We start from the raw sequence: 18,703 nt of genomic DNA, 5'->3' as shown, positions 1-18,703 counted from the left end.
TGACACATGAGAGTCATAGCTTTGTGAAAAGCAACCAAAAGACTGAGCCTTCCACTGAAACTCAATACAAAACTGAAGGGTTCCCCGAGCGGTCTATTCTGCAGCGCTGTAAGAAGCTATTCAAAGATAAGCAGCTCTCAAATATGTTTCTCCTGCAGTATTCCTGCTTATAAAGTTGAATTTTTGTGATTTTTCTTGCCGTATGTCATAATGCTAAAAATGTTAAAAGTCAATCTGGCAAAGTTCACTGATATCATTGTATTTAGCCACACACTGAGACACAATGAAGTTACTGCAGATGCACAGTAAACCACCTGTTGCACTATGTCGTATAAGGATACAGATCTAACTCCTCAAAGAAAGAGCTAAATAAGTTTTTAAATATTTTTTAAAAAATAATATAAATTATTACAGCAGGTGCAAAACATCCAGTGTCTTAATTACGGGGTTGGTTGTGTGTGTGTGTGTGCGTGTGTGTGTGAGATTAGGTCATTATAGTCAAGCTCCAACAACACAACAGCATCGGACATCTGATTTCCATGGCAACAACACAGTTGACCATTTGATCTTAATGTCAGTTAAACAATATAATGTTTTCATTTGGCTGCGTGTGCGTCTGTGCATTCAACATCTGAACACAACAACACAATGTCATTAACGTATTTCCGTAGTAACAACAATGACATCACCCCCGTAACATTTTAATCTAATGTCAGCCACATAATGCACTACTTGAACAAAGCGAAGAAAAACACAAATAAACTGAAAAGACAGAAAGGAAAAAAAAAAACGTGTAGTGGGCTGTGTGTGACCACAAAAAGGTAAAAAAAAAAGTTTTATGTCGGAGCTCTTACACTGCAGTTTTCAGGTGGGACGATGAGCTGGGTGATCTCTCCTCCGTGAACACAGAAAATGTGCTTCATCTCTCCGGTGAAAATGTCCCAGACGATGACGGAGAAGTCCACTCCTCCGGACACAAGCGAGCGCTGGTCGTAGCGAGGGGAGATCTGGTACGGATACAGGACGCACGTCACCTTGTTCCGGTGGCCTCGCAGGGTACGATGGGGCGGCCAGCCTGCAGGATGGATAGACACAATGTTCAGAATGGTCGACTCAGGATGGTGACTCCACTCTCAGGAGATATGATTTCTGTCTTTGACTGAAATTTACTGTGTTATAAAATGATGATACGATCAATAAATACTAAAACAGGTATAATTATAGATAGAAGATTTAAATTTCAAAGCACAGAGATGGTACCGACATGCTTTGTGCAGGTGGTCACTACTTCTTCTGAGTTATATATATATATATATATATATATATATATATATATATGCAGTTTATTTTAGATATTGAACTTCACCGACCTATTTCATTTTATCTGACATCTTATTCATGATCTCTGCCCAGTTACACTACAGTCCAGTGAGCCAGCTGGGCAGCCACCTCACAGTCTCCTGTGTTACCTGCAAGGGGGTTTTCACACCAAAGCGGTTTGCTTTGGTTCATTTGAGTCAGTGTGAAAGCTGTCAGTTGAATTCAGTGCAAGTGACCTGAGCAAGAACGTCAGACTCTGGTGCAGTTTATTCATGGTGTAAAAGCAAACAGACTGCTTGACTTTTTGATTTTGCTGATCTATTATGGAATGCTGCCCTCATTGAGACCAAATCAGGCACTGTGTTGAATAGTGCAGGGTTGTACACTGTTGTGGGAGGACACAACTGGCAGAGTATCATCGTTTGGTCCATGAGCTCCACCTGATTTTTGGCTCCAAGTTTGAGACCAACAACTCTTTCAGAGAGACTTTCTAAATCCACAAGAGCAGAGTATTTCTCCTAACTGATGTCTGAACCGCCGCAGTGTAAACACACTAACCTCCCCATCAAAATGAATGGGGGGGACTTGTGTTTTCACCACAACACCTTTGATTTGGTCCAAATGAGGCCTGAGAGAAGTACATATTTACAATTTGGTAACCATGGTGAACACATGAGCATCATCATCATCTGCGAAAAGATTTCGTACATGTAAAGGAGAGTGTGTGGTACTCCTTGTTTTTCTTTCCAAGTCAAGAGTTTTTCATGTTACACGCCTGTCATTGACACTAACGAGTGATACAGTGCGCACACACTATCCCTCCCTTCTTTTACAGTGGGATGTTTTTCATCCGTCTCCTCTTTTCCATCATTATTTACGATACACGGATCGAGTTGCAGTCTGGAAGAACAAAGCTGATGATCTGTCATTTCTTGGTGAGCTCCATATCACACCAGAGACGGTAAATGAAAGCTTCAGAAGTGTTAAAAAGTCGGTCACCAGACAGGTTGCTCTGTGTGGGCAGATCACCACAACTGTCTACTGTCACAATCAATTAGGTAGCTGTCAGTCTGAGTGGCCTCATGTTTACAGCCCTTCATCTGTGTATAATAACTCTGTGTCAAAGAAGAGCAGAACTAAAAGGAAGCAATGAATATTTTTCTCCTCAGTCCAGACTAAATGAACCAAGCTCAGCTGGGCACTGATTCTTAGTTTCCAAACTTTAAGTGGCAGCTCTAGTTTTACTAATATGTCCCTTTCTGTTCTCACCTCTCCTGAGCATGTGCTCCCCTTGCAGAAGCTGTACGATGGCGGTCTGAGTGGCAGGAACCAGGATGATGCTGCCATCTTCTCTCCCACACACCAGGCGACCCTGGGAGGGGATGTAGACGCTGGCTGTCACCTGAGGGAAACATGCACAGAGTCAGGAACCTAACAACCAAAGAACCAAACAACTAGTGACTGTCCAATTAGCTCAACTTAGGTAGACCATAATTAGAACTAGAACTATGTATATTACAGTATAAGTTGATTTATTTTTTCATTTTGCAGTACACAGGCACAAAGACATACAGAAATAAAGATGAACTGAAAAACTGAACAGAAACTATTAATGAAAATCAGGAAAAGAAACATCTATTCCACATACATGACTCTGCTAATTACACAAGAAGACACTTTACAAACTTCTTTAAAATGCATAATATTTTGATTGACATTTAATTTTGGTCATGGACTAAAGCAGTGAGTGTAACATCGTCTGAAATTAAAAATTATGAATTGAAGAAGAAGATAAACAAAGTGTAACACTGTCTTGGTTCAAACCTTGATAGGTTCTTCTTTTCCAGGCAGGACACTGAGCTGGTCGATGATCCCTGCCGACACGGGGGTCAACTTATCAAACGCCTCCTGGAGACTGATGGTGGACGACACCTGCAGCTCTGCACACACACAGACACAGAGACAGAGACAGACAGGGATGCAGTTATTAGTTCGAAGACCAGCCTAGCAAAAGTGTTTAAAGAAAGACTGGACAATGAAATTAAACACTAAATTCAAAGCAGAGAAAAAGTGCAGAGATTTCACAGCAAATGCCATATTTAGTGACTATTATTGTGGCCAACATCTTCTGACTGATAAGTAGATTTATAAAATAGTCAAGATCTGGGTGGCTTATCATCTTAACTCAACTACTTCCTGGGGAAAACCCGGATATGTGTCCAATGCTAAAAGGTGAGCAACTGTTATCAAATTAAAGGAATGTCCCTTTCACATATTATCATTCCATATTACACAGTGGGAGCCTCTAAAATGCATCTGTTGTGGTGGTTTCAGGTTGTCAAATGTTTTGAGTTTGATTAAATCCAATTGAACCCACTGAAAAATCACATCCTTTGTTATCTTAATAAAAACAGTTAAGTTTGGTAGTAAAAAAAACAGTTTTTTAAAAAACCATAACACATTTTGTCCACTAGGTGTCACTCAGCCTCCATGTTTCACCACCAGCATTGCTCATCTCGAGGGATTTAATCCATAAAAACACCCTCAACACACTAACAAAAGGTCATCTGAGAATACATGTGTTCATTTATCATCATGTTTACTATGAAGTCAATGAAATGATGTGTGGACCATTTATCAACTATGTGAAGCATGTGGACTTCATGGACAATGTAGAACAAATCAATAGGATTTTATTGTACACCATGTAGGAAACTTTTAAAACAATTTCTTACACTGTACAAATGTAACAGTTCATTGCAAAAATCGATCATTTGCCAGGGGAAAGAGAGAACCCTGTAACTTCACTGTGCAAATCTCCATTTGCAAATGCTGTACAAATTAATACCTGGGGTGGAAAATATATCAATATTTTATGATTGTCATGATATGAGGCCATCAGGATGTTGTTCTTTTTATGTGCAACTTATTCCTCCAATATAATGTTGTCTTTTTATCATCTTTTTATTGTTTTTACACCTGGTATTTCATCTATTTATAATGACTTGTTGTGCTTAGCATTCTGCTTTCTGCTTTCCTGTATTAACTTCCTTGTTTGGTTCAACTCCTGATCATTTATTCTGTCATAATGACTTCCACAGTTTCCTGCTTTTGCTTTGTCTGTCGCAACTTTTCATGCGGTAAATGATTGTGTCACATCAGCCACACGCCATCCTTACCTGCAGGGGTCGACAGCGCCTGCACAGGCGAGGCGTCTGGGATGCTCCACAGGGACAGTCTGCCTGCTGAGTCTCCCTGAATCAGCAACTTATGGAAGGGCTCCCGTCGGCCGAAGAAGAACCGAGTCACAGGAGGACAGATCAGGAGCTGGTGGATGGTGGGGGGAAAAAAAAACATGTCAACATCTGAAAACATGAATTTCAGCCCAATATTCATCAGAGCACTAACGTCCTTCTGAACAACAAGTTTTTTTTTCCTGCCACGAAGGCAATGTGAGCTGAAATGTTTGGCTTTGTTCTCAGGTTGCTTTCATTCAAAACAGCAACAACACACGGCAAACGACATGAAAACAGAACCACACATCTCTAACCCACTTAGACATCTGACTTGTGGACGTGTAAAAATCACTAGACAGTAAATACTGAGTGACTCTAACATGCTGTTTGGGTTTTACAGGGGCTTTCATTCGGGTTAAGGGGCTGATAGAAACATATGAAGTGCAGCAGCAGCAAAATAAAAAAACAAATGTGGCCACTGAAAAAAATCCAAATGAACACAGCCAAACTGTCGCATCTACCACCAGAACCTGTGTAGCCACAAAGGGACTGGTGAGGTGAAAACTACAGGTACAGATAGGATGAGGGTCATGTGACTGACACGGCCTCTAACTCTCTTCGTCATAAGAACTAAAATCTAAACATAAGCATGGCTGACCGAATATTTCAAAGAAGGTCCGATACTGCACCTCCTTCCCAACCACTCCAACAGCACTGGCTCCAGGGAGGTAATAGCCAGCAGCCATGTAAAAAGGTGATGAGGATATTTGCTTTCCCCTTGAGAGTAAATCATCTCACAAAAGGGCATCTCACTCAGCTGTCCACTAACTTCTTGCTCACGCTACAGTAATATTAGTTGCTCTGTTTCAATTAATGTTGAAAAACATGCCTGCTGGCGGAAATTCAACTTACGTCAACAGTGAGTAAAAGATAGTGTAGTATCATGCTGAAACAGGTGATATACAGCTGCTGCCCAAAAGCCTTGGGAGAGGGGAGGTGCAGGTGTGGTCATGACCAGGTGCTGAAGGCGGTAGCTGACACCATCAGCAGTGGCGTTCAGCTGAGCAAACATCAGCTCCACACAGCGCACAAAAAGCATCACCTTTGTCAGAGCTGGTGAAAGACGGCGACTAGAGCCAACGGCCTCGACTGGGCTGCTAGCCTCAGCTCGCGACTAGTAATGTTGCAGTTTCAATGCTCTATAACAATCATGCTCAGGGGACTAAGTTATGTTCAGAAAATAAAAAAGTAGATTTTGAGGGGTGTGTTTAGCTCAGTGGGTAGAGCAGGCGTCCCATGTATAGAGGCTTTCTCCTCACTGCAGCAGACCCGGGTTCGACTCCTGAACTGGGGTTGTGTGTCACTCCCCCTCTCTCTCATCCTGTTTCCTGTCGCCTCTTCAGCTATTCTGTCAATAAAGGCATGAAAGGCCAAAAAAAGAAAAAAAAAATTAAAAAATGAATTTGAATGTGCTGCCATCCTGTGCAGGTAAATGTCATAGGGCACTGAGTGACTGTTGACACTAAAGAAAACTTTTCAAGAATATTAGATAGAGTCTCTCCCTGATTATGTATTTATTATTATCAGATTTATAGAGGGTTATTCTTAGAAATATCAGATAAATTGCCATCACTTAAAGAGAGTAAGAAGCACTTTCTATGTCATAAGTATGTTTGCAATCTCTGTAAAATCTGGTTTGACCCTAAGAAGTGGTGTGATTATTTTTATGCTACACACGGGAATATCTGTTTTAAATCAAAAACTAAACAAATCCTTAATCAGTCACATGACGTTCATCATATTCGCCCCTCGGGTGTCATCAGGAGGAGTGAATCGGGTGTCTTTCACAGTGGCCGACACTGTGTACCGATGGGTGAGTTTGCCTTTACTCAAGTTGAGCAGCACTGTGAGATGTAACGCCTGTCCACTGAAGGAAATCATGGACAAAATCAAGAGCCATAGACATGGACAGTTGTGTCAGATCTATCACTCTGGATACATGAGAGCCTAACGAGTTTAAATATGAGGCAGCAAACTCACCAGGACTCCAATGTGAAGGTAGGACCAAGTGAAATGGGGTCAGTTAAGAATAAACAAAACCTTGGCCTTATGTTTCTCTCTTTACCAGCCATGAAAATGTGAGGAAGACTTGAAGTGTGACTCTGTTTTACAAGGCAGCAGAGCTCATAAGGTTTCATGAACTGATTGGGTGCAAGAGTTGGTTTCAGCTGTGCCCAATCTGATGTCCTGCAACTCTTGGATTTTAAACTTTAAATCAAAACTGAGTTCTATCGGAAAATATAACTACAGCGGGAATTCATTTTAAGACATATTAAAGTGCACCATTATCAGCAGTTGTTAGGGAATAATGGTAGAAATGGCAGGAGGGCAGCATAAATGTTTTATTTGTTTAACATTAAAAGGAAAAATGCACCCCCAAAACAGAACTTATTTTATTACAAAACTGTACATTTTGCTCAGTGGTTACTAGAGTTTCCAACCATGGTTACTCAAAAACGAGTCTTTGCTTTATAGACCGTGAATACAATGTTTTAAAAGTAATTAAAAATAGATCATTAGATAAAAGGAACAAGTTCCCAGTATGAAGTTAATAACTTTAAAAGAAGAAGGTAGTTCCTTTCCTTTCAGTGATGAGTGTACATACACCAATCACTACAACATTAAAAATAACTTAGTAGGTTAAGGGAATTACACTGATCATGTTCAATCTTAAGCATTAACATGGCTGTTCTTTGACACGCACCACCACCCCCTAAGGCTGTTACAGACCCAGTTGCATCATGGCAACAACACTCCTGAGTAGCAGGGGCCCATCTCCAGCAGGACAGTGGGCCCTGCCCTGCAAATCTCATGGATGCTTGTCTTTAGTTGCCATTTGCTGAAACATGTTCAATACTTAAAAAACAATTCATGAGTTTATCAGTTGCATTTGCGGGTGTTTTTTTTTCCTGTCAATATTTTGCTGATCTTTATTAACAAACAGCAGCTGGACCTCAGCAGAGGCAGTCAGTTAGTTTGCAGTGTCATGCTGTGACACGGACTGATAAACTGAAGTCAATGTCCTGACAGCTCCATGGCTTCACACCTCTCCAGGTTATAGCCAAAAGATTGAGGACAAATACCCTGAACTGGAGCCTTACTGTGATGTCTGAGCGATTTCTGGACAAATCTAGGTTCTCGGCTTATGAAATGCTTATTTTTTTTATTGTTCTATTAGAACAGATATAAGAGCCAATTTTCTAAAGACTGGGTCAAGTATCTTCAACTTCTTTAACAAAGTGTTCATTAGGAATAAGGTCATTTCCAGGAGCTTGTGGCAGGTAGAGGGTTCTGATGATCCATCACAGTGATAATGTTTGACAGGATGAAAGCTAGTGAACCTGTTTGGCGTGTAAGAAAGATGGGCTGCTGTCACCATGACAACTACAAAATTTAGTCACTGAAGCGGGAAATGGCTGAGGTGTAGAGTGTGTACCACAATCTGTTAGTTCAGTTCATCTGAACACTGTGGACAATCAGTACGTATGCAAAGTACCACCAAATGTTGTTTTAAAAACACACAATAATACACACACACACACACACACAATATAAGATGTAAAAAAATAAATCCAAAATCAGTAGGTGCTATGTTTAGAGAGGCAGAGAAAGACAGTTTGTGAACAAGGTCTGATGACCACACACAGAAACACCATCTCCTCTTGTGTTATTCATATCTTATACGATATATGAAAAACAAATATAAGCAATATATATGTAACTATATAATATTTGCTTCCCTGATACTGAGTGATCATTATCTAAATTATGCATAATCTGAATTCTACACAGTTCTCCTTCAACGCTGTCTTGTTCCTGGTATGCCTGGTATGCATCATCATAGCATTTTACTTTTGTGTTTCAATACAGTGGATAAAATAAATGAATGATAGGTATTTATCTTGTAGTCTGTGAAGACAAGCGGCCAGACTTAATCCAAGTAATGTTTTTCCTTTCCTGTCCTGTCCTTTCCTGTTCCTGTTGTGCATCTTGGGTTCGTCATAAACTCAGGAGGTCACCATTTAGTCAAAAGGCAGCTTGGGGACTTTGCATGCATCTTCATTAGTATGAAGACAGATGAGAAGGGTGATGGTGCTTTTGGAAGAGGAGTTTTAATTTTAGTGGGAGGAGAGCATGAAATCAGGTGAACCAGAATGAGTTAAGTCTCTCAAGTCAGGCAGGAGGTATACCAAAGAGAGGAGCAAACAAAACAGACAGTTCACTTTCACCGTCATCGACTCAGCAGCTTACATTTCTATTCCAACACTTTCTAAGTGGGTCTAAAGTCTAGCGTGTATATTCACACATACGACATGTGTTACATGGTGTAATTTTCACATTTTTCACCTCCATTCTCGGCCCACAGTAGTTTTCAATATAATTGGCAAGCATTTAAAAGAGGAGGTGCCCTTCCTCACCTGAAATATGTATTGTATTTTTATAAAATGTAATATTTGGTTTTTAATTATAGAAAACGGGCAGTGTTACAGAGCATCGGCCACATATTTGATGAATGGGGACACTGGCTGATCACTGGTCACTGATAAGTCAGGATCTGTCTTGCTCCTTTTATACAACTAATGATGACTGACTTTTTAAATAATAAAAACAGAGGGACAGATGTTAGTGCCTTATTTGTAAAAATTGCAGGAGATTCATATAAATATTATATCATTATATCTCTTCTTATATCTTACTACTTGTTTTTTTCTTATTAATTGATGCCATTCAAACTTAAAATTGCCATTTTTGTACTATACCATTTTCCAAAGTATGAAATTAAAGCAATAAATGGCAGACAGACGAATTCCTTCAGAGACGTTAGTTAATCAATGTGGCGTGATGTTAAATATGCAAACACAAATGACACCTACTAGCTGCTCTGTTATTTTGAATTTAACTATTATTTGTTTTCTGAAATACACCAACTTAGACAATGGTTTAAAAAGGATCAAATAAAACAACATGACTGACTTCATCTTCCTGTTTTTACATCATAGTGCAGGTGAATGTGAGCCACTGAGTGGATGTCAGTGACTTCACTGATGTTCTCACAGTTTGCTCCTCTCCTCTTATCACTGGTCATTACTCTCTGGCTGAGCTGCAAAGTTACAATTCATACAAAGACATATAGACTGTAACTCTTTCTTGAAACAAAAAACAATGACAAATTTTCAGCCTATTCGTCTCAAAAGTATATTTAAAACCTAGCAGACGTAAAAAGGACCATACCACTGTTTTGTTTTCATGAATTTGACCTTAACAATGGTTTAAGTTCAGTTCTGTTAAAACAGAACTTGAATCTTGCTGTAGACAGATAATCAATCACAGTCAACAGCTTATCTTAGTTCGACTAGATTAGATGACTGAAATAATCATTAAAAGTGATCTAATCACTTGGACTAGCAAAAATCTGATCAGCTAATCATTAAGTCATGAATGATCTTCTAGTTCCAGGTTCTCTTACATGAGGATTTGCTGCTTTTCGACTGTTTTATATCCCGTTAACTGAATATTGTTGGATATTAGACTGTACATCAAAAGCAAGCCATTTAAACACATGTGCTGGGGCACATGTTTAATGAATGTTTTTTGGGGGGGTTTTTCCAGGTAAAAATTCTCAGTGCATTCCAGGATGCTTTGACATCTGGCTGCAACAACCACCAGCTGAATTCACATGATCCTCAATGCACTGTCTCTTTTCTGGGCAGGAACACTATAATACTGGGTATTCAGCAGTAATAAAGAAAAAAAAACATTTTGTAGTCAAATGGTTACAATATGCTCAATCACTGGTATGGTCCTTTAAAATAGTAAATGTTTTACTTTACCTTCATTTGATGTTGAACGTTAACCATTTTGCATACCTACATGTAAACATTTGTCTTGATTTTGTTTGAAACAAGCAAAATGGCAAGAGTTTGAAATTCACAGGATTCCAGGATTATCATATATCATATTTCAACTGAAGGTTACTACATAATGGTGCTGTTCTTAACACTGTAACTGTTCCCATTTTAGCTTTTGCAGCTCAGCCAAGAGGGTGAACCTTCTTCGTCCTGCCTTTGGTTTTTCAGTATGCATTTTCTGGGGCTTACTGGCGCCTCTATAGGCCGGTGGTGGTATAGCAGCTCTGCCGTGTAGAGCTTCAAGTCGCACCCTTGGGCAGGGAGGCACATCACCTCCACAACCACCTCCTCCCCCTCACCTCCTTCTCCTTCCTTCTTAGAGGAGTGGGGAGGTTAAAGGAGGGAGAGGGCATGGCAGCATCAGAGGACAGAACAATAAAAGAAACAAAAAAAATAACAAAATGCACAGACAACAAATAAATATCTACAAGACAATAAATGATATATACACATACAACAACAATATATTGAAGGTCCAAAATGAAATCATAATTAAACAGAACAAAACAAAACAGAGGGTCAGGCTCACACACATGGATTAGGCACGACAATTCACCATCCAATTTAAAAGCTGAAGGTACTGATGATCTACTTTAGTAAGTAATGGTGGTAGTAAAAATGTTAAGCTTGTAGATTTCATCCTCATGATTCAATTCTCAAATAAAAGACGCTTTTTAAATAATAGCAGCGCTTTATTCAGTAGTCAACATAATCAAACAAAGGCTGGATGCTTATGAATTACCTGCTCGTTAATGGCTCACTAGGTAAATTCAGGATAATGTATCTTTCCACAGCGCTGATTCTAACAAAACTTCAACAGTCGTGTAATACTCACCATTTAATTTCACATGATTTAGTAAATAAATCCAGAACTTAATTTACAAAAGAAACCATTTTACAGTTTTATTCCATTGCTTTAGGTTTCCATATAGTGAAACGTAAAATGTTATGATTGTAGGATTTAGTGGCATGTCACGGTGAGGTTGCAGTTTGCAAACAACAAAACGCGGCCACAAGAAAATGAAACAAACAAAAGAACTTGCAGAGGACCTGCTCATTCTGTAGACATGTCTTCACAAAGGTGTTTTTGGATACAAGGGGTCACGCTGCTTCCCGATTTTTTAAACAGGAACAATACTGTGTTCATTTGGAAAGACTTTTATATTACAAAAATAGTTTTACTGAAACGTAGGGATGTAACGATACACTCAACTCACGATTCGATATGGTTCACGATACGATTTTATTTTATTTTTAATCAAAATGAGCTACAGACAAATTATGACCAAATAAAATAATCTTTTATTTTTAGGAGAAAAAAAATCTTAGAGGTGCTTTCTTTACAGGAACTCTGTAAAACAGATTGTGTCCTCTTATAAAAAGTGCAACTTAAATGGTCACCTTAAACAACAAAATATGAAAAATATATCCTTTCTTCTCACAAGTAAACAATCTCACAAGTAAACTGGTGTAATTCAGTACCTCCAAAAACAAAAGAATATAAAATCTTGACCAAAAAAAGAGGTCCTTTCTTTACAGAATTATTACACACTATTTTTGTCTTATAAAAAAGTGCAACTGAAGTAGTTATTAACTTAAATAACAAAGAAAAACTGGATTTTTAAAAACAAATCCACATCAAAATAATATCAAAACAGAAAATCTCTTCAAATAAAGTAAGACTGGCTTGTGTATATATATATATATATATATATATATATATATAGGGTATATATATAGGGTATATATATATATATATATATATATATATAGGGTATATATATATATATATATATATATATATATATATAGGGTATATATATATATATATATATATATATATATATATATATATATATATATATATACATATATATATATATACATATATACATATATACATATATATATATATATATATATATATATATATATCTGGCTCTATCTTGGCTCCAGCGTGTTCATCAACAGCCGAAAGCCCTCATTTTCAACGACGGTAATTTCTTGCGCTCTTGCGTTGTTATGGGGAGAGGAGATGCAAAGCCTCTCATCGGGGTGGTTTGCCCCTTCGGCAATTTTCACTCAGGAGGTGGCGTAACGTTACTTTGTTTCTCACTGTGGTGGCGGCTTATATCCTGCTGCATGTTGCTCAAGTTGCTCATGTTGCCGGTATATGTTAGCAGTCTCTTGCAATATTTACATCCTGTTTTGGTTTTGTCTGTCCGTTTCTCACTGGTTGTATTTGTGTATATGGGGAATCCAAAATGCCGCCACAGGTGATTTAAAACCGCATCCTCAATTTCAAAGTTGTTGCCTACCGTCGCCATGTCTTCCCTCATTCTGTGCCCCATACCTAAGTAGCGACGTGTGTCACGTGACTTGATTCGCGGCGCAAATCGTCACGCATTTTTACCGATTCTTAATCGCGTCACGATTCATCGTTACATCCCTACTGAAACGTGTTTAGCTTGACAACAGTTAGTTCAAAATGTTTTCAGTTTTCCAAGGCAGACAATTGCACTTAACCCCCCTGGTTTACATAAAGTAGCTAGACCTCAACCCTGGTGATTATACACCAATGAAAACATAATCGAGAATATCATATTCCATTTATACAGGTCCCCCTAAATCATACACACTTTTGATTTTCTACAGATGTTAAAAATTAAAATCCTACCAGGAATCAAGGTTGTTCTAAACTATTTGCTTTCCTTTTTTTCCACCACGTTGTGTCTCAAGTTCAGTTTCATCTCTGCTACTATGTTGTGAGCTGTACTTTATCTCAAAATATGTGCACTTTCTATTAATAGGTGTGGAATGTAAAGTTTCTCTGAGATGGAAATTAAAGAAGCACACTTTCACTTCACTGCTCATTTCTTCTAAATCTTAAAATGTCTAAATCTAATCCATGTGCCTGAGCCTTGATGTTCCAAAGCAAACACCATCACTAAATATAAAACACAGTTAGACTGCCGACACACCACCACAGGAAAACTGCACAAAGCTAGCTGTACAGATGTAGCCATTCATGTCCCTCAATACTGCTTACTGCAGGGCAGCATTTTACAGGATCATATTAGCTAGCATGACGTTAACTGAATTATTTAAGCCATGTTTGAACAACAGGGCCCTCATCAAGAATCATTATATCTGTGGAAACATATACCTCAAACAGCTAAATGATCAGAAACAGCATATGACTATCAATGAAGGGAAACATGTATTCTAAACAGGGACGCCTAAAGTAAGTAGGTATATTATACATTCGTAATAAGAAATGTCTAAAAGAAACTGGGCAACATGATACACATTTGTCTGGTTCGCAGCAGGAGTGTACAGTTAACATCTATCTGACCCTCCAGAAAACAACCTGTTTGAATGGATTTGATGTATAAATTTGCCAGGCACAAAAATTTTACTAACTTTTCCTTTTTCCTGTTCTTTCATAAACCAAAACAAAAAAATATATTGGTCATGTGTCAGGTGGAAATGTAAATAAAAGGCTTGGAACTTTTTGAAAATTAGTTCCAGCTTCCTGTCTCTCTGCTATTAAATCATAATGTGCATTTATAATAAAATGATAACTGGACAGAGTGAAGTTTGGTGGACTGACCTGTTTGTCTGAGTGGCTTGCAATGGTGTAGACGAGTGGAGGGATCGAACCTTCTTTGGTTTTCCCAACATCACTGCGGAAATGTTCACTCGCACGCAAACAGCTGCAGAACACACATACATACCGTGTCTAAATGTACAGTATTTGTGTAGCATATTTTACACACAGTCACGATAACCACTGGAGGACTTTTAACGTCTCTGCTTGTACAGGTCCTATCTCTTGAGCGTGAGATGAGTATTTGCTCTTCTTCTGTGGTGCACACACAATCAGATGATCAGTGATACAAGAGAAAGGGGGATCAGTGACTTTACCTGGCGGGAAGCTTGTAGATGTAACTGTAGCCGTCTTCGGTCCAGATGATGACCTTGTCTGCAGCGATGAACTCCCCTCCAGTCCAGACCTGGTCGTTGTCACTGGGTACCGAGCAGAGCAGCGAGTAGTCACCTGCATCGAAAACCTGACAGAGACGAACATATTCAATCATTTCGCCATCGGCTCTGGCAAAAATTTCAAGGGAATGCAGTACTTTACTCAAATACTTAGTGCATAGTACTACTCAGTGGTAATACAAGTTCTTACCCTCCAGTACTTGGAGCAGACAACCAGCAGGCTGCTCTGAGTGAAGGTACAGAAGGAAATACTCTGACAGCCCTGACAGTAGACAGGTTTGGACTCTTCTTCAAACACAGGATCCAGGTCCTGAAAACAAACCGCCACATACACAAATCAAAGCCTGAACTAATACTGATATCAATATTCAAGATTGAAGAAATAGACAATGATATATCAACTAGTATTCTTTGTGATTTATTTCTAGCTATTGGGCTTCTATTGGGGTATTTTTTGCAGATGGTCACATATAATTGTAAGCTACATATCAAATGATTCATTAGAGTCGGAGCAATACTGTAAAGGCTTGTGTTTACTTCAGCTCTTATTTACAAAACACGTCCAGCAGTAAACACAGGTCAGAGGCAAGACTGATGCAATTTTTGTTATAAAATAGCATCTGTACGACGGTATACCTGCATCTTGCTGACCTCAGCTGTGATGATCCAGACTTTCAAAATCCCTGTCACTGACACTGCCACCACTGTGTCCTCTATACACAGACACACAGAGAGACAGAGAGACAGAGAGACAGAGAGACAGAGAGACAGACAGACAGACAGACAGACAGAGAGACAGACAGACAGACACCAAGTCAAGTGTTAATCCCTCATAGTTAATCATACAAGCATTCTTATATTCCTTTGTACGTTACATGTGATAGCATGCTAACATGTGTGTTCATGTTAATCTAAAAGTAGCATTCTTTACATTCCAATTTTAACCAATTGCTGCGTTTACAAAAGGGAAACTAACTGCTAAGAGTCTAACGGTGTTTAAATTATTCATTATTGAAAGATGATACTTTCATCATCTCCATACTACAAACTGTTAGCAGATAAAATACATGCATATAAACTAAAACAATCTGAACAACAAACAGGCTCCTATAAAAATCTCTGTCTCCAGAGACCTTGTACTCTGCCTAAACTTTCTTTGTGTTTTGCTGTGTTTGGGACCTAACTGGACATCAGCCTTTGGGCAGCAGTGTGTAGCCCCTGGCCAACAACAGTGCAAAGTCAGGACTATATATAAAATATAAAAGACAAGGTTTCATCTTGGCTGGTTTCCAAAGAACAATGCCTTAAACAAAATTGATCTATTGTTACAGATATACAGATGACCATCATACTGTGTCCATCGTTCCCAAAACCTGGGATGACCAACTGGTCATTAGACACATTAGCACCCTTTGATGCATCTGGATCAAGTGGTGTGTATCATATGCCAATGTCAACGCTAACAATCCCTCTCTATTGAATGGGACTCCTGAATTTGACACCATGGTCACTGTCCAATCCAGGACAGAGATGAGTCTGCATTCAGATGGGAGATCCAACGGCTGGCCCTCTGGTGTGGTCAGAACTATCTGGAGCTGAGCACACTCAAGACCGAGGAGATGACAGTGGACTTCAGGAGAAGCCCCCCTACACTCCCCCCCTCACAATCCTCAACAGCACTGTGGACACCTTCAGGTTTCTGGGAACCACAATCTCCTGGAACCTAAGGTGGTCCTACCACATAGACACTGTCTGGAAAAAGGGCCATCATAGGCGGTATGTCCTGCTTGAAGTTCAACCCCTTAAAGAGAAAATGTCATAATGTGAAAGTTCACATTATATAATTTTCTCTGTAAGGGGCAGCTCACATAAAAAAATGTACCATGAAAAATCACAGACAAAGCTGCTACAACTGTATTAAAATTATTCGCACATGTAATAAAAAAAAAGTCCACCAATCTCACCCAGAAAAACAAATCTCATCTGTTTAATCTCCCCCTGTGCCTCTCACCTTGTGTTCGGTGGGATCGGATGATGCTCATGGAGCTGATCCAGTCCGGCGAGATCTTGGAGACCAATGAGTACAGGACCTCCAGGCTGGTGGCGTCCACCACAAGGATTTCTGGGTAATGGCCATTGCAAAGCAGACGTCCCTCCCTCTGAGTGCCGATGGTAAACTGATAGAACTGGAGAACCACAGAGGATTAGAGATCACATGAGGTCAAAACACTTCCCTTTCCTGGAATTTCTTTAAATCTGAAAAATCTAAAGTCACTATATACATGTTTACATGTATTTGTGTTAAAAATAGATAATGAGGGCAGCAGAGTGGTGAATAGGACATGACTTGTACATATGAAATAGCTATAGTATCACAGTAATTGTAAACCAGTGAAAGTGAGTTTTTCATACATCCTCTATTAGCCATCGGCTTAAAAATGTTGTGCTTAAGTGACACTAAGACATCATTAAAGTACCAGGCTTTATTGGTGAAATCCGGGCATGCGAGTGTGTCTTACCTGTATACCAGTGTGGGCACAGGCCAGCTTGGTGAACTCAATACAGCGTCCATCATTCACATCCCACAAACACATCTCTCTGGAAACACAAGGCAAAGTTTGTTATGTCTGTATTTAAGGCTATAACTTCTGATTATTTTCGTTATCAATCTGACAATTATTTTCATAGTTAATCGATTAATCATTTTGTCTAAAAGTGTCAGTTGTGAAAAATGCAAATTATAATTTCAAAGGGCCCAAAGTGACTTATTCAAATTACTTCTTTTTTCCAACCAACAGTCTTAAACACAGATACTTTTCATTTACTGTCATAAATGACAAAGAAAAGTGGAAGATGTTCATATTTAAAGATGCCGGAACTAACAAAAATGTTTCCTTAAAAAAGAATACTGGTATATAAAAACTGTCACGCCTCCATATTCTGATAATTTGGTAAGCTAAACTACAATGTCATACATGGGCCAATATTCTCTAATCCATCAGGATTTAATGATCAAACATCGATGAAATAAGTGTTAAACGTTGCATTACTAGTCACTTAAACATGTGAACTGGTTCTGTTGGCCACAGAAATGAGGCTACTTTGCAACACAAACAGAACGTCATAATAAATATAAATAAGAAACGATCTATGAAATGCTGGAGTTTAAAAAAAATCCATCTTAAGTCATTGTGTTATGCCATCATCTTCTGAGGGATGTGTGTGACAGCAAGCAACACTGTACTCACCCACTCTCTGATGCACTCACGATGTACTGTTTGTCACTGCATGCACTGGCTTTAGACAGACAGGTGATGGAGGCTGTATGACCAAACAACATGGCCCTGGGACAAATCTGAGCAGAGAAGAACAGGGGTTGATAATATGATGGGGGGGGAATAGGAAATAAGAGTATCAGTGTGCATACAACTAATTAATATCACCACCACTGTCATCAGTACCTCCAGCTCAGGTGTCATGTCCCAGAGGCAGATCTGTCCGTCGTGGCAGCCAGTGATGATGGTGCTGAAGTCGTCCATCACCAGCAGACTGCTGATACAGTGGGTGGGAGCTGTGCGGCCCCACAGCACTATGGGCAGAACCAAGCTGTTCCCTGACATTATGCTGATGTGTCTGGACGAAGGCAGCGACAGTTAAAGAGACGAACAAAATGAAAGAGACAGAGAGAGAGAAAAAGATGAGGCACTGATCTGAGGTCTGGCAGTACAGACACCGTTGTACTATGCAGCTATACATCAGCCTAATAATCAAAATATTACTAAAACAATGGGGTTTTTAAGTTTTTTTTGCCTTTATATGGCGTTAATGATTGTATTGTTCTTGTTAAATCACATTTAAACTTGATCTAAAAACCCACTATTTGCTGTTAGTGTTGTCAGTCAGAATGTGCTTCATTAGTAGAATGTGCTGCAGATGTAAAAAAAAAAAAAAAAAAAGTTAAAGAGCCTCACCAAAAATATAACCCCTCAAAAAAGAAAGCCAGCGTACCAAAAGAACAAGAAAAGTATCAGAGGGTCAATGGCCAAAAAGGTGTGAGGAAGCAGCAGGTATGACAGGTTGGACAGAACAGACATGGTGAGGAAATACAGAATAGAAAATAAAACTTTAGATTGCTTAACCAACGTCAGCATGTTAGGCTTTCAGCATGCTGCT

The 18,703-nt window shown here is 39.2% G+C and overlaps 1 protein-coding gene across 3 annotated transcripts in view; it reads right to left on the bottom strand.

Moving 5' to 3' along the window:
- Positions 1 to 18,703, bottom strand: part of LOC119029835 (WD repeat-containing protein 7) — a 117,473-nt gene that overhangs the window by 97,228 nt on the left and 1,542 nt on the right. For 2 of the 3 annotated variants that reach the window (XM_037116990.1, XM_037116988.1), the window contains exons 2-13: positions 17,992 to 18,163; positions 17,779 to 17,885; positions 17,050 to 17,128; positions 16,542 to 16,716; positions 15,167 to 15,243; positions 14,721 to 14,840; positions 14,453 to 14,598; positions 14,139 to 14,241; positions 4,500 to 4,647; positions 3,145 to 3,260; positions 2,590 to 2,722; positions 855 to 1,075 (exon numbers count right to left, since the gene is read on the bottom strand). In XM_037116990.1, coding sequence (XP_036972885.1) covers positions 855 to 1,075; positions 2,590 to 2,722; positions 3,145 to 3,260; positions 4,500 to 4,647; positions 14,139 to 14,241; positions 14,453 to 14,598; positions 14,721 to 14,840; positions 15,167 to 15,243; positions 16,542 to 16,716; positions 17,050 to 17,128; positions 17,779 to 17,885; positions 17,992 to 18,150 — 1,584 coding nt within the window. In that variant the 5' untranslated portion in view covers positions 18,151 to 18,163. The remainder of the gene's footprint in view (positions 1 to 854; positions 1,076 to 2,589; positions 2,723 to 3,144; positions 3,261 to 4,499; positions 4,648 to 14,138; positions 14,242 to 14,452; positions 14,599 to 14,720; positions 14,841 to 15,166; positions 15,244 to 16,541; positions 16,717 to 17,049; positions 17,129 to 17,778; positions 17,886 to 17,991; positions 18,164 to 18,703) is intronic. The other variant, XM_037116989.1, reaches the window with a different exon arrangement.

Source organism: Acanthopagrus latus, chromosome 12, assembly GCF_904848185.1.
Source record: "Acanthopagrus latus isolate v.2019 chromosome 12, fAcaLat1.1, whole genome shotgun sequence".
Lineage (NCBI taxonomy): Eukaryota > Metazoa > Chordata > Actinopteri > Spariformes > Sparidae > Acanthopagrus > Acanthopagrus latus.
Note: the sequence above shows the minus strand (reverse complement) of the source record. Positions and strands in the feature narration are given on the sequence as shown.